The 22531-nt window shown below is 43.4% G+C and overlaps 1 protein-coding gene across 3 annotated transcripts in view; it reads left to right on the forward strand.

The window, feature by feature from the left end:
- Positions 1–22531, forward strand: part of LOC137527601 (rho GTPase-activating protein 4-like) — a 222363-nt gene that overhangs the window by 155584 nt on the left and 44248 nt on the right. For all 3 annotated transcript variants that reach the window (XR_011023188.1, XM_068248223.1, XM_068248224.1), the window contains exons 5-8: positions 6175–6357; positions 14668–14796; positions 14879–15100; positions 17054–17155. Coding sequence is in view for 2 of the 3 variants with exons in the window: in XM_068248223.1 (XP_068104324.1) it covers positions 6175–6357; positions 14668–14796; positions 14879–15100; positions 17054–17155 (636 nt within the window). In the remaining variant the exon portion in view is untranslated. The remainder of the gene's footprint in view (positions 1–6174; positions 6358–14667; positions 14797–14878; positions 15101–17053; positions 17156–22531) is intronic.

Genomic DNA, 22531 nt, shown 5'->3' on the forward strand with positions numbered 1-22531 from the left:
TGGTTGCGGCCTCTCTCCTCATCTATGTATGTGATGTATGGGCTATGGCTGGATTGCCTATGGATTGCTGTTGTGAGCTATGGAGTACACCGGTGAATTGCATTTACGAGAGTGGCTAAACACCTGGTGTATTTATAACCAGAGCTTGCAAACACCAACTCATTACATGCGGCTTTCTAGCTGATTGCCTAACCCTCTTTACAGGGCTGTTTTTAACCAAAGGCATTCCAGGCCATTGTCTGGAGTACCATTGGTCCTGGGGGGCAACATGCCCCTGGATTAAACCCCACCTCCCAGATTGTTAGATCACCTGCTTCTGCCGTGTGTGTGCAGCAGTAGCTGCAGGAGGAAGTTTTGCTGTCCTGAGGAGCAGCAGTGTCCCTGATCCCTGGAGAGCAGACATCACAAGATCTGGATAGTGTAAATTGCAGGCAGCCTCCACTCTCCACCGTGTCTTTTTGTGCCACCTCTACCCCCCCCCCCCCATGCCTCCTTCTGTCCATCTGTGCCTCCTTATGTCCCTCTTTGTGTCTCCTTCTGTCCCCTTGTGCCTCCTTCAGTCACCTCTGTCCCCCCATGTGTCCCGCCTCTGTGCCACTTTCTGTCCCTCTTTGTACCTCCTTCTGTCTCCTTGTGCTTCTTTCTGTCCCCCTATGCCATGTCCATTGGTCTGCTGCCATACGCTCTGAGAAGCAGATCTAGTGATAACAGGTCTTGAGGCCTCTTTAATGTGCTCATTTAGATTGTGCACTCGCTACACCGTTCAGCCGTCGATCTGCTGGGCAGCAAGCACTATCCATTTCCCACATAATGCAACCGAATGGCAGTATTTTAACCATATGTTAGTCAGCAGTTCATACACGGTACAGTTACTATGTGGCAGGGAGCTGCCATATGCCATATCTAATGGGTGGCTGCTTGATGCTCAAATACATGCAGGGACCAGGCGCCACTGAATGCTTGCAGCTGCCTGCGAACGCCTGGCAAATCCATGGGAGCCGTTAACGGGTGGTGGACACAGCCGCGTGAAAGAAGCTTGACTTTGTAATTTTGTTCACAAATGAAACAAGGATTTTTGCTTGTCATGCGAGATGTGTCCTGTTAGCCACTACCAGTAAAGTAGGGTGAATTTTCTCAGTTATAAAACATCCTTTAGTATGGTGTAATAAGGGATCAGCACACCACTGAAAGGGGAAGTGTATATGGAACTAAGCCCAAAAATAATATTTCCATCAGCAAAGCATGTTCTCTGCCAAGTCCCACAAAGTCAAATAATTTATAGATTCTAGTCGTTGGTTGTCAGCCAGAGCTAGTGTCACTTCTACATGTATAAAAAGATGTTAGATGTGTTTATATTACTAAGGGCTCTAAAATAAGTGTTTTCAAAGATTGTATGTATAATCTGAACCCAGAACGATTGTAGAAATCCATATGGGTGTAGAACACTGGGGTTGTCTCACTAAGCAATGCTAAAATTACAGTATTAACCGTCGTCTATCCATTTACTTTTTGGTACGGTAATTTTTCAATTGCAGAGTGCTGAAAAGTGTTTTTTTTTTTAAAGATAACCTAAGCTAAAAATGGCCAAGCCTCTCAATGACAGACTCTGTCTTAATGAGGACGGATGGCGGGTCCCGTTAAATACTCACTTGTGCTGACGTCTCGGTTTCCTCCACCTGTGTCACCGAGCCAGGGGCAGTCACTGTAATGCAGTCCGGCATGGCCAGAGCCTTGGAGGATTTTGAGAAAAAAAAAGTCAGCAGGGCCTATTCTGTGTAGGGAGCTGAGCAATCACCTGCCTGGAAAGATGAGAAGATGTCAGGACAAGTGAGTATTTAACCCCGCAACACCTCCTCCCCCTTCCCATCATTAAAGGGAACCTTAACTGAGAGGAATATGGAGGTTTCCTTTTAAAACAATACCAGTTGCCTGGCAGTCCTGCTGTCTCTTTGGCTCTAGTAGTGGCTGAATCACAAACCTGAAAGAAGCATGCAGCTAATCCAGTCAGAGCACCTGATCTGTATGCTTGTTGAGGGGCTGTGGCTAAAAGTATTAGAGACACGGGATCAGCAGGAGAGTCAGGCAACTGGTATTTTTTAAAAGGAAAAATCCATATCCTTCTCAGTTTAGGTTCTCTTTAAAGTGGACCTAAATTAAAAATACAAGATTTCAGAAATGAAATCTATTTTCTAAATTATAATAATACATAGCAGCCTTTTTTCAGCTGCATGATGACAAATATAAAATATTTTACATTTATTGGAGGAACCCCTCCCTTCCTTTCAAATTGCCGGGACAGAATCCGGCAAACTGGTGAAGTAGATGGTGTCCAGCAAAGGAGAAATTGCTAATGGCTGCCCCCAGTATAACTCTAGTTATGAAAAGAGAAGGGTGAAAAGCATGCACTGAAATGCTCATAGGCTTGAAGGAGTGTTTATTTATCTTTGTATGTGTCAGAGTGGTGCAGCTAAATATTTTGAATGAAAAAAATGTTTGGTTTGGGTCCGCTTTAAGATGGTTAAGGCCTGGTTCACATTGAGTTTTTGAGCCAAACGGATCGGTAAGCGGATCCGATCTCCGCTTCACTGGATCCGGATGGCTCTGTGCACACTGCAGAATGGAAGCGAAAACTGATCTGATCAATGATTGATCGGATCAGTTTTCACTCAAGTTTTGCCGCAAATACATATATAATGTTCTGTAGCAGCCGGCAGAAGAGGCTTCCTCTTCTTCCGCCTAGTCACATGACGCGTCATGTAGTCACATGATGCAGAAGAAGACGGAAGCCTCTACCGCTGGCTGCTAAAGAACATTAGGTATGTATTTTACCCTTCCTCACCCACCCGACTGCTGCACCCTCCCTCACCCTCCCGTCGCTCAGATTCGCGTCGGCACATGTCCCTATCCCCCGTGGAACGGTCCGTTTCTTCACTAGTGTGAAGAAACGTTCCATTGCCCCAATGCTGCAGCATTTTTTGTGTGAATCCGTTCCACTGGGCAGAATGGTCAGGAAAATTAGGGCCTGCAGCAATTTTTAGATCCAGGGACCGGAACGTATGGAACGTATCCATACCAACGGACGCATGTGAATGGATCCATAGGTTAACATTGGATCCTTTCACATCCGTTCCATTTGTACAGTATACAGTCAGGTTACATTCCGCAAAAAAACGCTAATGTGAACCGGGCCTCAGCATAGGTACTCTTTAAAAAGAAAATAAAAAATGATCACCTAGTAGAAAAGTTAATATAATTTTTAGCAGACATAAATAAATGTAATAAGATGCCTTAATTGTCACTTCAGGAGGCTTTCACAGGCATCCTGGCGAAATAGCTTAGGTCAACAGTACCAGCACAAGAGTCCTTGTTTAAACCTTCTTCTACAGCTTTGAACCAATGTATAAAGGTGTTGTTTCTTTTGTTAGTCTCACTTTTTCCGCTTTGAAGCCACAAGGACTCTTAACTTCTTGTGCTAATACGATAGATTTTAAATGCCACAATTCTTTTTATTTTTTTCTATCTTTTCATTTTTTGTTTCATATGCTGGTAAGATGGTGTTTAAGCTCCGTTCACACTTAAAACCGCAAAACGCCGGCTATTACCGCTAGCGTTTTGCGGGAGTGATTTTTCCGCGATTAACGCGGAAACATTACTGGACACTGTATCGGTTTGGGAGCGATCGCGTTTAGCGGTGCTATGCATACTAATTGCAATTGTGAATCGCCAGCAAACCGCTGCATGTAACACGTTTGCGGTTAACGCTAACCGCAAACGCGGCAGTGAGACATAGTGTTACATGTGCTAGCGGTTTGCCTTGAGCGGGAATTGCGGCATTACCGTTCAAGTGAGAACGTCCCTAACTGTCACTATTCATTTTATGTCACGTGCTGAGAAGATGGTTTTAAATGCCACAGTTCTCCTTAGCTTAGAACTAATAGTGCATGTAGTCAGCCCAGTCACATTTGAACGCGGAATGTCTCTACATCACCAGAGTCTGCTTTATGTTATGTTTTGAGATACTTTTGATCTAATAGCCAATATGCCTATGAAAGCCTCCTGAAGTGACAATTTAAGGCATCTTATTACATTTATTTATGTCTGTTGAATAATGTTTCTCCTCTGTATGTCAGTATATCAGAACCAATTTATTTTCGCCAAGTAAGTTTGCACCTACAAGGAATTTGTCTTGGCAGCTGCTTAACAAACACAAACAAAAACAATACAAGGACAGACCGTGTGTATATTACAAGTCAAGGACATTATGCAAGTATAGTGGCAGTAAGCAATGTGAGAATTTTTCAGTTCTGTGCTGATTACTTTCAAGTCCTAGCAGTTGTAACATGGTTCAGCATTAAGTATGGCTACCGCTTGAGGAAAAAAGCTGTTCCTGTGTCTAGAGGTTTTGGTAGCGATTGACCGAAATCTTCCTCCTGAAGGCAAGAGCTGGAAGATGGAGTGAGCTGGGTGAGAGGGGTCAGAGGCAATTTTGGTTGCTCTCTTTCTGCACCTGCTAGTGTAAAGATCCTGCAGGGAAGGTAAGCTACAGCCAATTATCCTTTCCGCTGATCGAGTGATGCGCTGCAGCCTCCCCTTTTCTAATGCTGAGCAACAGCCGAACCATACAGTCATAGATGATGTTATGGTGGATTTGATGATTGCAGTGTAGAACTGCACCATTAGATTTTGAGGTAGGCCAAACTTTCTCAGCTGCCGTAGATGGTAAATCCTCTGTTGCGCTTTCTTGACAATAGTGGTAGTGTTGTTGTCCCATTTTTAGGTTGTATGAGATTGTGGACCCAAGAAACTTGAATGACTCTACCTGGGTTATTGTAGCTCCATTTATGGTTAAGGGGAGGTGCTGGAGGGGAGATCTCCTAAAGTCTATTATCATCTCCATGGCTTTGAGTGCATTTAGTTCCAAGTTGTTGCTGCTGCACCAGGAGGAAAGCTGTCCCACCACATGCCTGTATGCAGACTCGTCCCCGTTTTGTATGAGACCAACCACTGTTGTATATATATATGCAAGAACCAAGTCCGACTAAGGCCTATTATTAGCCAAAAGCTTATTGTTTATTCGTCTCTGAGTTAGCCAATAAATGGTATCATCCTGGTTCAAAACTCCTTGCTTTTACTGGTGGCTATCACGGTACAACACTCTACTGCTTCTTGTAAATAGTGATCACTGTAAAATTCTGTGTCTTTATAAATGTTTTGTACCCTGACATGCTATCATCCAATGCTGGAACACTTAAAGGGTAATTCAGGGCTAAATAAAAGCATCCTTCTAGTTATTGACATTAACCTTTTTTTACTGATGTTATCTAGCTTGTGATTTGCTCTGAAAAATTGCTGAAAATAGCATTTCTGCGACTGCAATCCTGCATATCACGGATTGAGTGTAAATAGTGGTGAATATGATTTTTTCACTCCCTGCTGTGTTGTCAATAAATTGATTTTCTCGTGCAAAGCAAAGCTACCTGTATTGTCCATACAGATAATATGGTCGTTCTTGAATATGAAATTGAAATAAACTTGCCACATTTGTATTTTTCCCACATCCCCAAAACTAACATAATTTATTCACAAGTCCTGTCGCACCTGGTCAGCAGATACAGACCATCCCTTACATCTTGCAATCCCATGCGTGACTACAGGACTTCACTAGAGCTGCCCCCATCCTGGGGAACTTTCTCCCACTGCCCATCAAGCTTACCCCCTCCTTCAGCACCTTCAAAGATGCCCTTAAAACTCACCTCTTTAAGAAGGCATACTCCACCTCACTGATGCCCTAACTTTCGCTGCCGGGAACCTCTGAATACAGCCCCCCTCCTATCATGTCATCAACCTCTCCCTTTAGATGGTAAGCCGTTGGCAGGGCGCTCCCTACTTGTGTATCCTACTTGGTCATGCACTCTGCCCACGGAATAAAGTGAACTTGTATTACTGGGACTACTACTCCAGTGCACGATCTGGAATTGTGTATCCTTCTGCTTATTGCCTGTATAGTATTGTCCGTACTCCTATTATCATTGTCTGTAAGCTTATATGGGCGCTAAATCCAATCAATGATAATAATAATAATAGAGTGTTTAGAACTTCTGCAGCTGATCGCATTTAGAGGGCATAACATATGAAAAATATAAATGTAAATGTCCTTTGTCTGTTTATGTTCAGGCAGTGAAGACCTACCAGCTGTACCACAATGACTGTCTGAACTCTGAGCACAAACTGAGGGAGGCAGAAAAGCAAGAGGAGAAGCGCACGGGTAAAGTGAGTGAGCAAACCGCCAGCTCACCAGTGGCTGAGAGGGGACCAAGGCGCAGCTCTCTGAAGAAGACTGAAAGGCTTGTAGAGAAGGTAAAAGTCCTATGTGTGATAATATGCTAAAGGCTAACTACTTTCTCTAAACTTGAGGCCAGCCTATTGAAATAGGATATTTCTGGACAAAAACCCCAAATCCTTCAGCAGGCAGTATTGATGTATATAATGTAAAATATATACCGTATTTTTCGCCGTATAAGACGCACTTTTTCTCCCCAAAAAATAGGGGGAAAAAGTCCCTGCGTCTTATACGGCAAAGGCAGGGAATTCCCGACTTAGAAACGCCCGCCGATACGGACCGCGACCCGCCGCCACGTCGGGAATTCCCTGCCTGTGTGGCTGCACCCGACCGTTGCCTCTGCCCGCTCCCCATGCCTGTAATGTGTCGGCGTGTGTAATAAGTTCCCTCCCGCTGTGTGGCTGATCTCTGCGTGCCCCCGCTAGTGTTTAATATGCCCGCTCCCCCGCCTGCCTTATCTCCCTCCCCCATGTGGTTGCTGGCCCCCCCGGGTGTTAATCTGCAGCGGCTTACCTCTCCGCCATGCCCGCGAGGATTGGAGACCTTCTTCACAGCCGCGCATTTCGCTCTAGTGATCGGCATGTGATAATGACGCAATCACCACATGCCGATCACTAGAGCGAGATGCGCGGCTGTGAAGAAGGTCTCCAATCCTCGCGGGCATGGACGGAGAGGTAAGCCGCTGCAGATTAACACCCGGGGGGGCCAGCAACCACATAGGGGAGGGAGATAAGGCAGGCGGGGGAGCGGGCATATTAAACACAAGCGGGGGCACGCAGAGATCAGCCACACAGCGGGAGGGAACTTATTACACACGCCGACACATTGCAGGCATGGGGAGCGGGCAGAGGCAACGGTCGGGTGCAGCCACAATTTACACACATGCGGGGGACACAGGCACATGGGGCAGGCATGAGGGACACAGAGGACACGGCAGGCATGGGTGACACAGGACACATGGGGGACACAGGCACATGATGGACACATGAGGCATGCATAGGTGACACATGGGGACACAGGCACATGGGGCAGGCATGAGGGACACAGAGGACACATGGGGACACAAGCACATGGGGTAGGCATGAGGGACACACAGAGGACACATGGGACATGCATGGTTGCCACAGAGGACACATGGGACAGGTATGTGGGACACAAAGAACACATAGGGCAAGCATATAGGGCAGGCATGAGTGACACATGGCACATGGAGCATGTATGAGGGACACAGATGACACATGGGGCATGCATGGGTGACACATGGGGCAGGTATGGGGGACACAGAGGACACATAGGGCATGCATGGGGGACACATAGGGCAGGCATGGGGGACACATGGGGCATGTATGAGGGACACAGAGGACACATGGGGCAGGTATTGGGGACGCAGAGGACACATGGGGAGACAATGGGACACAGGAGGACAACATTTGAGGGGTAACATGTACAAGACTCTCCTGGAATATGGACGCACCAGGTTTAGTATATATATCTTTTTTTTTCTCTGGTTTTTGCCCTCTAAACCTGAGTGCGTCTTATATTCCAGAGCGTCTTATACAGCGCGAAATACGGTATGTTGATCTTAGCAATAAAGCAACAAAATAGTTACAGCCAACTCCGCTTCCTGCTTATCTAGTCTACAAGTGTGTCAGGTCCAAGATAAGACTATTGGCTGCTAGTCAGGCTGGTGATATGGCTGGGAGAGGGGAAGGGGGAGCCGCAATGCAAATGAGGAAGGAAAGAATCTTCTCACTTTTCGTATTGCATGATGAAGCCTCCCAATAGAGTTAAGCTGCCCTGCTTTCTTTATTCGGACTTCAATTGCTTTTTATGCTATTTCAATGTAATTCACAAATCTTTGAGCTTTCGGTAGGTAGAACTTAAGGGAGTTTGCTACATAACTCTGCCTCTGACTCATAATGCAGTCTTATTTAACCACTTAAAGAGACACTGAAGCCTCCCAAAACAATCTTTTTATTTAATAAATGTGTTTAACAAAATAGCCCTAACTAAACCGCTGCATCCCCATGGCTGTAATTTATCTAAATCCCCCTAACTCTCCCTCTCCCCTGCAAAATCCACGACTTTCTTGGTTGTGGATTTTTCTGCCCTAAGCGCTTCTGTGTGAGGTAGGGCTATGAGCTGCAGCCCTGCCTCACGCGCGTCTATCAGAGGCGGATCTCCGCCTCTCCCTCGCCCCTTTCAGTGAAGGCAGACTGAGGGGCGGGGGAGAGGCGGCGATCCAGGCTGGCAGACGCGTGTGAGGCAGGGCTGCAGCTCATAGCCCTACCTCACATGGAAGCGCTGCCCGGATTGCCCCCTGGGGAGTTTAAGGGGATTTAGTTAGATTAGAGCGGCGGGAATGCGGCGGTTTAGTTAGGGCAAATATGTTAAACATATTAGTTAAATAAAAATACTTTTTTTTTTGAGACTTCAGAGTCTCTTTAAGCCTAACTAAACACATATTTGTCCAGTGTAATTGTGGAAACTGCACCACCAGTTTGTTACTAAATGAGGCATATGTGGTATCATTTTAACTGTGAAGAGGTGTAAATTACATTATGGTGTGTCTTAAAGAGGAACTGTAACATAAAAATATCCCCTGGGGGGTACTCACCTCGGGTGGGGGAAGCCTCCGGATCCTAATGAGGCTTCCCACGCCGTCCTCCATCCGTCAGGGGTCTCGCTGCAGCCCTCCGTGGAGTCCGGGCAGCGGTGACGTCATTATTTACCTTCCTGGCTCCTGCGCAGGCGCTCTGACGGCTGTCGGCTCCGAACTACACGGAAATACCCGATCGCCGTCGGGTCCGCTCTACTGCGCAGGCGCAAGTTTCCTGCGCCTGCGCAGTAGAGCGGACCCGAATGAGATCGGGTATTTCCGTGTAGTTCGGAATGGAAAGCCGCCACAGCGCCCCCGCTGGAGCCAGCAAAGGTAAATATTGAAATGACAGTCGGCACAGTCGCCGGCTGTTCGGAGGGCTGCGGAGAGACCCCCGTGGGACAGAGGACGGCGTGGGAAGCCTCATTAGGATCCGGAGGCTTCCCCCACCCGAGGTGAGTACCCCCCAGGGGATGTTTTGAATGTTACAGAGTCTCTTTAAAGCTTGGGTGCACGTCACATACAAAATGGGTAGGGTCAAACTCAGGCCAACATAAAAAAGTGATTTTCAAAACTATGATCAAACTTGGGAAAGTCTTAGCAAAACTACAAGAGACATGTATTAACATTTTAACCCTGATAAGTTGTAGAATGGAGTTTAGAGAGTTTTAGGGTTGAGGCCCTTGTCTTGTGTATTCTTTTTAGTCACAAACTGAATCACAAGCAATTCAATTTTCACATATTCTGTACCAAAATAAAAGACTTGTAAAATGAAAACAAAGTGACAAAATATAAGAGAAAAAAAAACACGTATTGTTACCTTAGGAACTTGGTTTTAAATGTGTATGCCATGGGGGAATATTACTATTATTTTTGCAAATAAGGTTTCATAATCATTAATTAATACAAAAAGAAGGCAAAGACAACAAAACAGAAAAAACACCTTTATTTCAAAATACAATATTGTCACCATACATTGTGCTAGGAACATAATCCAAATGTTGTAATAACCAGGATGGATGAGCAAATACAATTTGTGGGTTTAACTTATACTTAGTACTGTTTATTGTAAAGCTATATTGGATGTAAATGGAGAAATGGTGAGGTTTTTTTTTCTATTTTTTACCTTAATTTCCCTTTAAAATGCATAGAAAGTAAGGTAATTACTAAACAAAATTTTCACACACTAAAAGCCTAATTTGGCATGAAAAAACCCCAATATATAGATAATTGTGGTGTGATTAGTAGTAGTAAAGTTACTGACGAATGAATGGGAGCAATGCTGATATGTGAAAATTGCTCTTGTCCTGAAGTGGTTAAAAGTATATATATATATATATATATATATATATATATATATATATATATATATATATATATATATATATATATACTGTTTATATGTAGAAACTGTGGTTATTATCTATGACCCTTTTGTATTAATTCTTCCTTTCTGCCCACAAATGAGTTCATCACTTCTGTGAATGGTTTGGGCGACATGGATTATGATACCATTTGCTGTAGGTGACAATCCTGGTCACTTTCATTCCTGCAAAGCCCTTTGCCTGCCTGCATTTATATTTATGTTGTGCTGTTGAGTAGTAAACAATGATAAAACAGGCCATAGAGAATCGTAAAAAGAAGGGTCAACAAGGAGAGCACTTTGCAATTTATGACTCCCCCTCTGGCAGTGGCTCTCCTGGGAACAAATTCCTCAGAAGCAGCTTTCAGTGAGTGTGCAGGCAATGTGCAGAGAAATAGTGAGGTAGCCTGATATTGATGGAAGTTCATCTTATAGAGCAATGATGAATGAAAGCTGCTTTTGACTGATGCATCTCTGGGAGAGCCTCTGCTAAGATACAATACTGGTAGCTCAAAATTGGGCATGGAAGAGGTCATTAATTCCATAATGCTAGGTACACACGATGCAATTTTCTGACAGATTTACTGTCAGATCGACTATTTCCAACACGTCCAATCTGATTCCGATCGAGTTTCTGTTCACTTCTATGGAGAGTCGATCAGAAAACCTATCAGAAATCACATTGGACATGTTGGAAATAGATGATCTGACAGAAAGTTGCATCGTGTGTACCAAGCATAAGTTTAGAAAAAAAATTGTAGAATTGGGTTCTACATTTAAAGAGAACCCGAGATGAAGCACCCTCATGTATTTTACTACATTTATCAGTGGTAACATGACAGTATACACCTACACTGCTCTCTGTTTCATTCTTCTCTGCTTAATTTGCCAATTATCAGCTCTGATAAGAATCCCAGACTGAGCATTCAGTCTAGGTTTCACCTGGAATCATTATAGATGAGTCTGTCTTCTGTGAAGTCTTTCAAGCCCAAGCCTGCCCCGTCCTGGCTCAGCTTTCCTGCTTTGCATACACAGAGCTCTGATGACATGGGAGGGGCTGCTCCTGCCGAGAAAGAATCTACAACAGACAAATAACAGACAAGTGTGGCTGTTGTGTGATCTGTGTGCACTGTGCAGTTCATTCCTATGAGAGACACTTCCTACAGGCAGCTGCACAGCATACCAGAATAATGAAAGCAAACAGATGAAAGGCTGCAGGAGCAGCCCTGCTTGTCTTTCGTTTCATAGAGCCTAGAAAGCACATCTAGAACAGCTCATAACCCGGAAGCAGAAGGGATATGAGCCGGCGGCCATATTGGATTTTTCCTAGTGCAATAATGTATAAAAAACACTCAAAAAGGCACACCAGAGCGGCAAAATTATCAGGTAGAGCATTTATTCTTTATAAGCCATCGACTGATATGTTTATTTTGTGTGAAACGTTCATCTCTGGTTCCCTTTAAAGGACAGGTCCGGTGTTAAAAAAACAAAACAAAATCTACTTACCCGGGGCTTCCTCCAGCCCCTGACAGCTGATCTGTCCTTTGCGGCAGCTCTGCTCCCAGCCGGTGTCCTGGGGTCTCCTCCGTTGCAGATGCCAATCTCGCTGGATCGGCATCTTCTGCACCTGCACCAGCCCACACCGCTTGCGATCACACTCACGTGGCTTGGAGCATTCTGCAAAAGAGCAGCAGTAGAATGCTCCCTGCTACGGAAGCGCGACCGGCGCGCTTGCGCAGGTGCAGAAGATGCCAACGGGGTGAGGTTGGCATCTGCAACGGAGGGGACTTTGGGACACCGGCTGGGAGTGTAGCTGCGGCGAGGGACAGATACTTTTTTAACCCTGTACCTCTCCTTTAAGGCTGCTTTTCAGTGTAGTTGAGATGCTACACTTCCATTTCAGAATTTGTGTGCCATTTTTTTGTTGTTTTTTTGTGGAACATTTTTAACATACTAAGCTATGCAGTATAACCCCATACAAGGCTGCTCATAAGTACATTACCTGTTATATTAATCCTGAAAATTGTTCCTCTGGTGAAGTGAACTAGCTGGTCAAATCACATAGGTGTCTCAATCGTTACCTGTGTCTACATGAACAAGTACCATCATTTTTTGTTTCACGTGGCCCAAAGCCTCACACATCTTTGTAGGTGGACCCTGGAAAATCCATACAGAGAGGCTCCAATATTTGCACCGCCTTTGACATAGGAGAGCAGGGTGTGAATCCTGGCTGAAGTCAGTACCTACTCAGTGGGGTATCCTTTAGGCAAGACTCCTTAACACTGCAGGGTGCCCTACTGAGCACGCCCTTAGTGGCTGCAGCTCTCACGGGCTTGGCGTCTGTCAGGAGGAAAGAGCTATACTACCATTAAAACATATGAGATATTTTCTTCATATGCCCCTTCGGGTCTTGAGTGTTCAATTTAAAGTGTACCCAATATGAAAATAAACTGATGAGATAAACAATTGTATCTATCCTCTTACTCCTAAAGATGACTTTTTTTATGTTGGGAATACACGGTTCGTTTTTTTAGCTGATTCGATGGTTCGATAGATAATTTCCGATATGTCCGATCTCCCTTTTGATCCCTTTGCCGCTCGATTTCTGATAGAAGTGAATGGAAAAAGATAAGAAAAACGAGCGGAAGATAAGATGATCGACTGCAGAATCAAGCGGCAAAAACATTAGAGAGCAGAAACGCACGGCAGAAACGAACCGTGTATTCCCAGCATTAGGTGTCCCATGGTTTTATTTTGTTTAAACGGTTACAAAGTAGATTAATGCAAAAAAAAAGGAAGTGAAGGAGCACCCATGAAAAAAGGTTAAAGAGAAACTCCGACCAAGAATTTAACTTTATCCCAATCAGTAGCTGATAGCCCCTTTTACATGAGGAATCGATTCCTTTTCACAAACAGACCATCAGGGGGCTCTGTATGACTGATATTGGGGTGAAACCCCTCCCACAAGAAACTCTGAGGACCGTGGTACTCCTGGCAGTTTCCTGTCTGTGAACTTTGTTGCATTGTAGGAAATAGCTGTTTACAGCTGTTTCCAACTGCCGAAAAAGCATGCAGCAGCTACATCATCTGCCAACAGTAAAAATGTCACCATGTCATAAATGTCAGAATGTAAATCAGGGATTTAAAATATTTTACAATGGCCAAACACTGACTAAATCATTTATACATAATTATTGTAAAAATGAAGCACTTTTTTAATTACATTATTTTCACTGGAGTTTTTTGGTCCCAGTACTGGAGAACGGTCCGTGAACAATCCGATGAGGCTGGTTCCACAAATAGCTCTTTATTTAAACGTCATTAAAATGACATTATGTCAGATATAAAAGTGAAAAATAATGGCAATGACCATTGTGTTTTGTAACTTTATTCCTAAAATAAGTGTAAAAATGTCAACAATGTGTCATCTACTTGTGCAAAAGGAATAGATGGGTATGTGCATACTGTATACACTTTTACATCACTGAAGATCGCTAACACAAGTATACTAGACCTGGTTAGCACGGAGTTATGTTCATGCTGGATACACATACCTCTGTGTGCTGTATGTTCCTTTCCTCCTTCCCCCAAGTCCCTGCAATCACTCCTTTGAAAATTCGAAATAGGTCGAAAGTCACATTTTTAGACAGCAAGTGGCAGGCTTGCTGCAATGTTCCCTCCTATCGCCATCCCTTAAAGGGAACCTGAGACAGGGAAATAGAAAAAAATACTTCCTCCATCCATCCCCCTCTAGGCTGATCACTACCTTGCCATCCTCCTGCCCTGCCTCGATCCTCTGCAATTCAGCCGCAAAGTCTTCTGGTCTGGGGCATCCGGTACGTCACAGACAGGAGGTGTATTGCATTGACGAATTGTGGTAGATCCATGCGGCGGAGGAGGACGGCGAGGGAGTGATCAGCATGGAGGAGGCTAGAGGAAGCACCAGGTATGTATGATTTTTTTTTTCTATCATCCGTCTCAGGTACACTTTAAGGGGAGTGAATGGGGCGGGGAAGAGGAGGGAATTGGAGGGCATCACAGCAAGCCTGCCTCTTCCTGTCTGAAAATTGGACTTTAGCCAAATGGAGTGTTTATGGGGCCCGGGGGAACAAGAAGAGAAACAGACAATGCACAGAGGTTTGTGGATCCAGAATTAATATACATCTGTGCTTATATTAGGTAGCTTTGCCTCAGGTAAAATATTCTTAAGAGATTCTGCAATTAAACCTGTTTTTTTATTATACTGTGACTACCAGTGGGAATATATTAAATATTTATTAATTTATTGTTTTCATTTATTGTGTAAACTGGCCTACTTCATTTCACAAATGGCTCTTTTCTGTGTTTTCTTTTTTGTTCTTTTAGAGGTTAAAAAAGTACCTAGAGAATAGCCAAAAGTGCACAAAAGCCCGGAATGAATATCTCATCAACCTGAACACAATCAACTGCAACCTCAATAACTACTATATCCATGATGTCAGTGACCTCATAGATGTAAGGACCTCCGGTTTACTGTTATTTAGCACTATTAAATTGCTGACTGTTTACTAATGTGCTGCTCTTCTCTTCTCCCCAGTGCTGTGACCTTGGCTTCCACCTGTCTATGGGGAAGACCCTGCGGGTCTATCTGCAGGCCGAGGATCGAGTCCAGACTTCTCGGCAGCAAGGCCTGCAGGCTATTGAGAGGGCTGTGGACAACCTAGATGCGCAGGCAGACAAAAACAAAATGATGGAGATGCGCAGTGACGCGTTCTGCCCTCCAGCACGATTTGAATTTCAGCCCCATGAGGGAGACGAGGTACGCAGTCTTTACACAGGAGCACCTCCACTTGTCCATTATCAGGGAAAAAACCTTTTCATTTTGAGTCATTTGAAAAGGACTTATAGCTTTTGGAGATATTATTGCTGTTCTGTATTCTCATCTGTGATCATTTTTCTGGCAGGAAGTGGGGAAATCTCTCCAAGAGTAGCAAAGACAAAACATTTGTGTGAAATGGGGAAGAGCTACAGTAGAATTCCCAACAAGTTATATTTTATTGCTGTTATTGACACATCCATATTAAAGCTTTGAAGCTCCATAGAGGAATAATCTCTACTGTGGGACATAGACAGTATTAATAACCAAATGGGTTTCAAAGTGAACCCGAGGTAAGAGTGATGGAGGCTGTTGAGTGTACCAATGTTCATCCTGGTTACTTTGGAATAAACTTCATCCCAATCAGTAGCCAATAACCCCTTTCCCATGAGAAATCTTTACCCTTTTTCCAATAGATCATCTGAGATGCCTGTATGACTGATATTGCAGTGAATCCCCTCCCACAGTGTGATGTCATGACCATGGTCCTGACAGGTTACTGTGTAAACTCGTTGCATTGTGGGAAATAACTGTTATTTCCAACTGCCAAGCAAGCTATAGCTCCCTCTGCGGAATGTTTGTTTGCTGAGAGTTCTATGCACAGACATTACCTGCTAGCAGTACAGATGTCACCACCAGTGATAAATGTCAGAATGTAAATCGGGGAGAGAAAAGACTTTACAATGGGCAAACACTGACCTAATAATCTATAAATGAATATTGTAAAAAATAAGTATTTTATTCATTACTAGATGAAAGCGCGTCCATTTAAAAATGGGCGCTAGGCTTTGGCCATGACCCGTACTTCCTCTCCCCCCCCCCCCCCCACAACGGCCGCACTCACATGGCCATGCATGCTCACACACGCGCCCGCACATGCCCGCCCCCTGCACCCGTCCTCTGCTGTCGCAGTCCGCCTGCGTGCTACGCATGTGCAGTGGGCCAAAGGCATGGAAACAGGGACAAAGGAGGATGCAGGGACACAGGAGTTTTACTATATAGGATGCTATTTTCCCTACAGTTCCTCTTTAAGCCTATGCATGCTTAGGCCGTGAGTGGAAGCACCCACAGTTAGGAAGTGTTATATTACCAGCATGTTATCCTCAGTATGTACAGTAAAAGCTTCTAAAGCTGATTCACATTGTTTGCAATGGTGAGCTGCTGGCCACACTGGAACACAGAGTGGTGTTACTCCACTCAGCACAGGTAAAGGGGTATTCCGGCTCCAACACCTCAAAATGTATGTCCAGGCATGTTTAATGAAAACAGGTTTCTCTCCCTTCTCTCTTGAAGAAAACTGTCCATATGCTGTGCTTGTCATCTTTGTGCAGATCTTGTTAGCACTGACTATAGAGTACTATGACTGATGAGCCTTTTATTTTTGATCATTGGCAGCTATGTGCTAAAATCAGTATCTTTAAAAAGGTATAAAATCAGTCATGCAACTATAATTGATCATAGCCAAAGTTTCGGATATTTTAGCCACACTTAAAGTGAACCAGAGATTAAAATTACTTCCTCCAGTCCCACGCCGCGGTCTGCCGTTCAGCCGCGATCAGCCCCATAACAACTCAGTGGCGTCCAGTCTAGGTCTACTGCGCATGCATAGGAGGTCCACGCATGCGCAGAAGACCCAGACTGGACACGGCTGAGCTTATGGGGCAGGAGGAAGCCCCAGGTAAGTATCAAATCTTTCGTAATTTTGATCTCTGGTACACTTTAAATGTAAATGCAATAAAATCTTAAAGGTTAGCAGTACACAACGAAAGCCAAATATTGTTAATATTGAGTCAACGTAGGTAAGCAAACTTGCACTATTGTTTGCAAGTTAGACTATTTGCACTTTTGTTAGTTGTCCCTTTTCTTCTCACCTGCTCTGACATTCTCTGTCCTCAGGTAATTGAAGTGCGATCTGAGCCGCTGTTCCATCAAGAGTTAGTCACCCGCTTCCAGCATATCCAGTCCAGACTGGAAAGGGAACATTTGGAAACAGAAGAGGCAAGTCTGATGTCATGTCGATTTTCATATATTTGTTATATACAGTATATAATGTGTACCATTTTTATTTATTTTGGCCTAATGGGGCCACTTTGGCGCTCTTGCTGTCTAGTGTGAACAATAAAGTAAGGTCTGCTGCGGAGGGTATTGGAAGGCGTTAAAGGATCTTAGAGGCCTGTTTACACTTGGGGCCTTGGACAGTTAACTTGGTTTGATGCAATGTGCTGTAAGCTGCCTATTCGCCGCAAGGGTGTAGTGCTTTACCGCTTGCCCTGTGCTTGACGCACTGAGCATGCTGTAAAGCAAGTCTATGGGCAATGTAGGTAGTGTAAACGACAAAGCTCAGTGAGTGGTGGTGCGCATGCGCATACCAACGGGAATCCCAGTGATGTACTTCCTACCCACCAGGGAGTACGTCACTGAGCAGGGGGCGCGCCTATGCATATGACCCCGTCGGCGCACTCTACTGAGTGGTCATAAGATTTAGATTTTTTGCGGTGCGAAGTGGCAGGAGGATCGAACCGCAAAACATAAGTGTAAAACCGGCCTTGAGGTTCACATAACATGCTAACATTATGTGGCTGTAAACTATTTAATGGTGAGCTGTTAAGTCAGAACTCCATGATGCATTAAATGAGTGTCCAAGTGTAATCCAAACATAGGAAGTACTCAATAGATTTGGCAGATTTTTGATGAGGGGGCCCCAAACCATAGTTACACCCATGGTATTTGGAATCATTAAAGGGAACCTAAACTGAGAAGGATATGGATTTTTCCTTTTAAAATAATACCAGTTGCCTGACTCTCCTGCTGATTCTCTGCCTCTAATGCTTTCAGCCACAGCCCCTGAACAAGCATGCATATCAGGTGCTCTGACTGAAGTCAGACTGGATTAGCTGCATGCTTGTTTCAGGTGTGTGATTCAGTTACTACTGCAGCCATTGAGATCAGCAGGACTGCCAGGCAACTGGTATTGTTTTAAAAGGAAACATCCACATCCCTCTCAGTTTAGGTTCCCTTTAAACAAGCATTCTCATGACCCATTTGAATCCAATTTGAAGAGCTTTGTAGAAATGCAGCTTAGGTAATATTGTAGTATAGCTAGTATCTGTAGCTAGTGATTGTTGTTTGTATTTAGTCAGCAATCCTATGAAACTTTCTGGAGGTTCTTCATTAAGGGCAACAATATGATGAGGCAGTGGTTTGCTTACTTTAAAGAGGAACTTCAGCCTAAGTAAACATACTGTCATTAAGTTACATTAGTTATATTAATTAAAATCGATAGGTAATATAATCTCTTACCCACCCTGTTTTAAAAGAACAGGCAAAGGTTTGTGATTTCCTGAGGGCAGCCATCTTTTTGGTTGAAAGAAGGTGACAGGGAGCATAAGACACAGTTCCAACTGTCCTGTGTCCTGATCACCCCTCCCAGTTGCTAGGCAATGTGAATAACAACATAGGAAATCCCATCATGCTTTGCACAGCATCAGGGGAAAAAAGCCTGGGCAGTTTTCTTTGATGGGGTGGAGCTTAGCTAAAAATTAGGCTAAAAATGAGATTTCTGTAAGAAAAACCAAAGTTTTGATACTGTGAAACTGTTAAAGAAACACCAAGCCTTTTTCAGTTCTGCTGAGTAGATTTTTAGTCTGGAGGTTCACTTTAAGGCAGGGAACACTCTGTATACCCATTTCCCGCAAGCAATTTTTCACATTTGTTACCCAAATTATGCGGAAGAGGCAGAATACACCGTAATTGTGAATGTGAGTTGTGCAGAAAAAAGTCAAAAGTGGTCCAATTTAAAATCACAGGGAAAAATTAAAGCACAAAACATGTACGACGTGCTATTCCCCAATACTATAATGGTTAGTGTGGCAGTGCATGCGCAAAACGCACACAATTTATGCAAGTGTGTTCCCTGCCTTAGTGATCTTGAGATTTCATTTATTTGGCATTACTATTAATAGTCGACAGTTGCCACACTAGAAATGTGGTTAGCAGCATAACAAGTTGGACCTGCTGCAAGTGTAGAATCACTACCACATTAACCACTGTGTGTAGCCCCACATATATTTATAGTTGAAAAATGAAAAATATCTTTGTAAGCAGATGGGAAGTATTTACATTTTTCTAACAGTCTGGTATTTTATCCTTCTTAGCTGTTTTTTGCCCAAAGTAATGCAATCTGTGTAAAATATATAGGTCACAGTAGTAGCAGCCATTTGCATTTCTGTCAACTCCTGGGTGGCATCTTCCAAGTTCATGTCAGGGAATGTTTCTACTACACCTGTCACAATCAGTCATGCAGGTACTTTTCTCCTTTGTTTACTTGAGAAAAAAAAGGTACTGTATAGTCTTTAGAGCAGGGGTACGAACAGTTTTTCGGCTCGCGAGCTACTTTAAAATTTGCCAAATCCAGGAGATCTACCAACATTTAGGTAGCTAGGTAAAGGTGCCTTCTGTATATATAGTTAGGTATAGGGGCCTTCAGTAGAGGTAGCCAGGTATAGTATAGTTAGATATAGGTGCCTTCAGTATACATAGCTAGGTGTAGGGGCCTTCAGTATAGGTAGCCAGGTATAAATAGCTAGGTGTAGGGGCCTTCTGTATAGTAGGCCAGGTATTGATACTGTAGCTAGGTGTATGGGGCCTTCTGTATAGGTAGTCAGGTATAATATAGTTAGATATAGGTGCCTTCAGTATAGATAGCTAGGTGTAGGGGCCTTCAGTATAGGTATCTAGGTATAAATAGCTAGGTGTAGGGGCCTTCTGTATAGTATGCCAGGTATAGATACTGCAGCTAGGTGTATGGGGCCTTCTGTATAGGTAGTCAGGTATAGATAGCTAGGCGTAGGAGCCTTCTGTATAGTAGGCCAGGTATAGATACTGTAGCTAGGTGTATGGGGCCTTCTGTATAGGTAGTCAGGTATAGATAGATAGCTAAAGTTTAGAGTGTGGTAAGTGGGGAAAGGTGTTGCTTAGGCTCCTTTTCCACTTGCTGCAGTTAACTGAAGAAAATGGATCACTCATGTTTTTCTTATCGCATCAACACCGTGATTTACATGTAAATGGCAGTGCTCCTTTTCCATTAGCACGTTAAGATTTCTCCCAAAGCGTAATCACCGTTCTGCACCATTTTTGAAGTGATTGCGTTATTGATGGTTCACAGTGCAATTTGCGAGTGGAAATTGAAGGCTGTGTGAGCGCAGTGCAATTTTGCGTTGGATCGCGGTTCTTAACGCAAAAGGAGCCAAAGTGTCTGTCTGTGTAATTGCATAAGGTTTCATGGAAAACCTTAATTTTTTCAAACAATTTACTTACTTTATAAGGCTTATTTTTACAGAAAGTGAAAGCAAAAGTTTGTAACTGTTTCAGGTACTTTTTATTTTAACACGGTTATTTTCTTTAAAATGATCTAGCAAATCTGTTGGAGTAGAGTAGGACTTCATCATATTATTAAGTTGTAATGTTATCACGGTTTAGTGAATCAAGCCTATAAATTGATAAGCAATAGCAAATTGAAATCTCCATTCAGAAGTATTGTGATGTTCCAAAAGGACATATATTCATGATCTTTTGTTTTCTAAATATACCGCATGGTTGGGATACTGAGATTAGAAATGTAAATTTAGTTGACACAAACGTATGGAGAAGCATGTGATCTGTTAAGTCTCTGATTGGTTGGGCAAGATCACGTGGTGAGAGCATGCTTCTGGTTTCTTTGTAGGCCAACATGAAGCTGAAGTGAGGTGTACTTCTCCATGAATTCTCATATTGAAGACTTTATGTAAAATAAATTGATCATCTCTTGATGGATGTCAAATTGCTTAATATGTTTTACTAGTGACCTAAGCCCGTTTGAAAACGGGCTCTAGGTCTTCCATTACCGTGTGCTGCATGCGCGCGCACCCGCCAGTCACGCACTCACGGTCGCGCACCCACACCCGCTGGTCGCACACTGAGCGGGCGGGCGCCCGTCCGCCCTGCGTCCTGTCCTAACGGCTGTCAGTGCTTGACATGCGCAATAGCGCAAAAGCACTGACACACGGACAGGACGCTGGGACACTTGATGATTATTAGGTATGATTAATTTAGGCCTTCCTTCACTATATGATTTTAAAATAATATATTTAATCAGTATCAGATATAGGCCTCAATTCACTAAGCTTAACTCCTGTCTTTAATAACTCTTCTGAGCTGTTTTACAGTTATCACAATTATATCACCATGGTGATAACTGTAAAACAGCTCAGAAGAGTTATTAAAGACAGGAGTTAAGCTTAGTGAATTGAGGCCAAAATGTGTCAAATATGACAATACAGATTTCCCAGCAAGCTCATGGTGAACCAGAACTGCTAGGAGTGTGCGAAGGGCTAAAAGGGAACAAAAAATCCCTCTTACTAAAATGCTATGCAAAACAGAAATGGAAGGTATTTCCTATTATTCACATTGGAGTGAGCTTATGATGTCTCCCACAATGCATCACTGCCGAATATGCAAATTGCCCCTAAAAGATAAACAGACCTCCAGAATCACCGGAATGCAATATTGTGTCAGGTTGTTAATTGTACAAAGCCACAATAATCCAACATGCATACAGACAGACTGCTTGATCCTCAGTGCATGGCATGGATTAATGTGACTCTATAGAGGAGGAGACACCCAGAGTTACAGAGCGCCCAGCAAGCTCATGGAGAACCAGAGCTTGCTGGGGCTAAAAAAAAAGACCAAAAAGATCTCTTTCTAAAATGCTATGCAAAACAGAAATGCGCAAATGCCTTCTATTTTAAGAAGGCATATTTCTATTTTAATTACAGACATGGATGTCTTTCAGTGCAAGGAAAGCATCCAAGTCCCCTTTAAATGCAGATATTATCAATCCTAAAAATATATATTTTTTAAGTTGTTGTAATAATAGGATTAATAAACACTACCATGTCTACCTAGTAATCTTATGACAATAATTTTGCACAGTCCATACATGAAATAATAGTTCTCGTACAGGTAAGACTCAAAAAATTAGAATATCATGCAAAAGTTATTTTAGAAATTCAATTTAAAAGGTGAAATTAACATCCGAAATAGACTCATTCCATGCAAAGCAAGATATTTTAAGCCTTTATTTGGTTTAATTTTGATTATGGCTTATGAGAACTCCAAACTCAGATCATTAGAATATTGTTAAAATGTTCAATATTCTAGGCTCAAAGTGTCAGACTCTGCCCAGCTAATAACTGTATTTTCCGCCATATAAGACGCACTCTTTCTCCCTTAAATATGGGTAGAAAAAGTCCCTACATCTTAAACGGCAAATGTAGGGAATCCCCGACTTACGAACGCCTGCCGATTTGAACCACCAACCTGCTGCCACGTTGGGGG

Source organism: Hyperolius riggenbachi, chromosome 8, assembly GCF_040937935.1.
Source record: "Hyperolius riggenbachi isolate aHypRig1 chromosome 8, aHypRig1.pri, whole genome shotgun sequence".
In the NCBI taxonomy this organism is placed as follows: Eukaryota; Metazoa; Chordata; class Amphibia; order Anura; family Hyperoliidae; genus Hyperolius; species Hyperolius riggenbachi.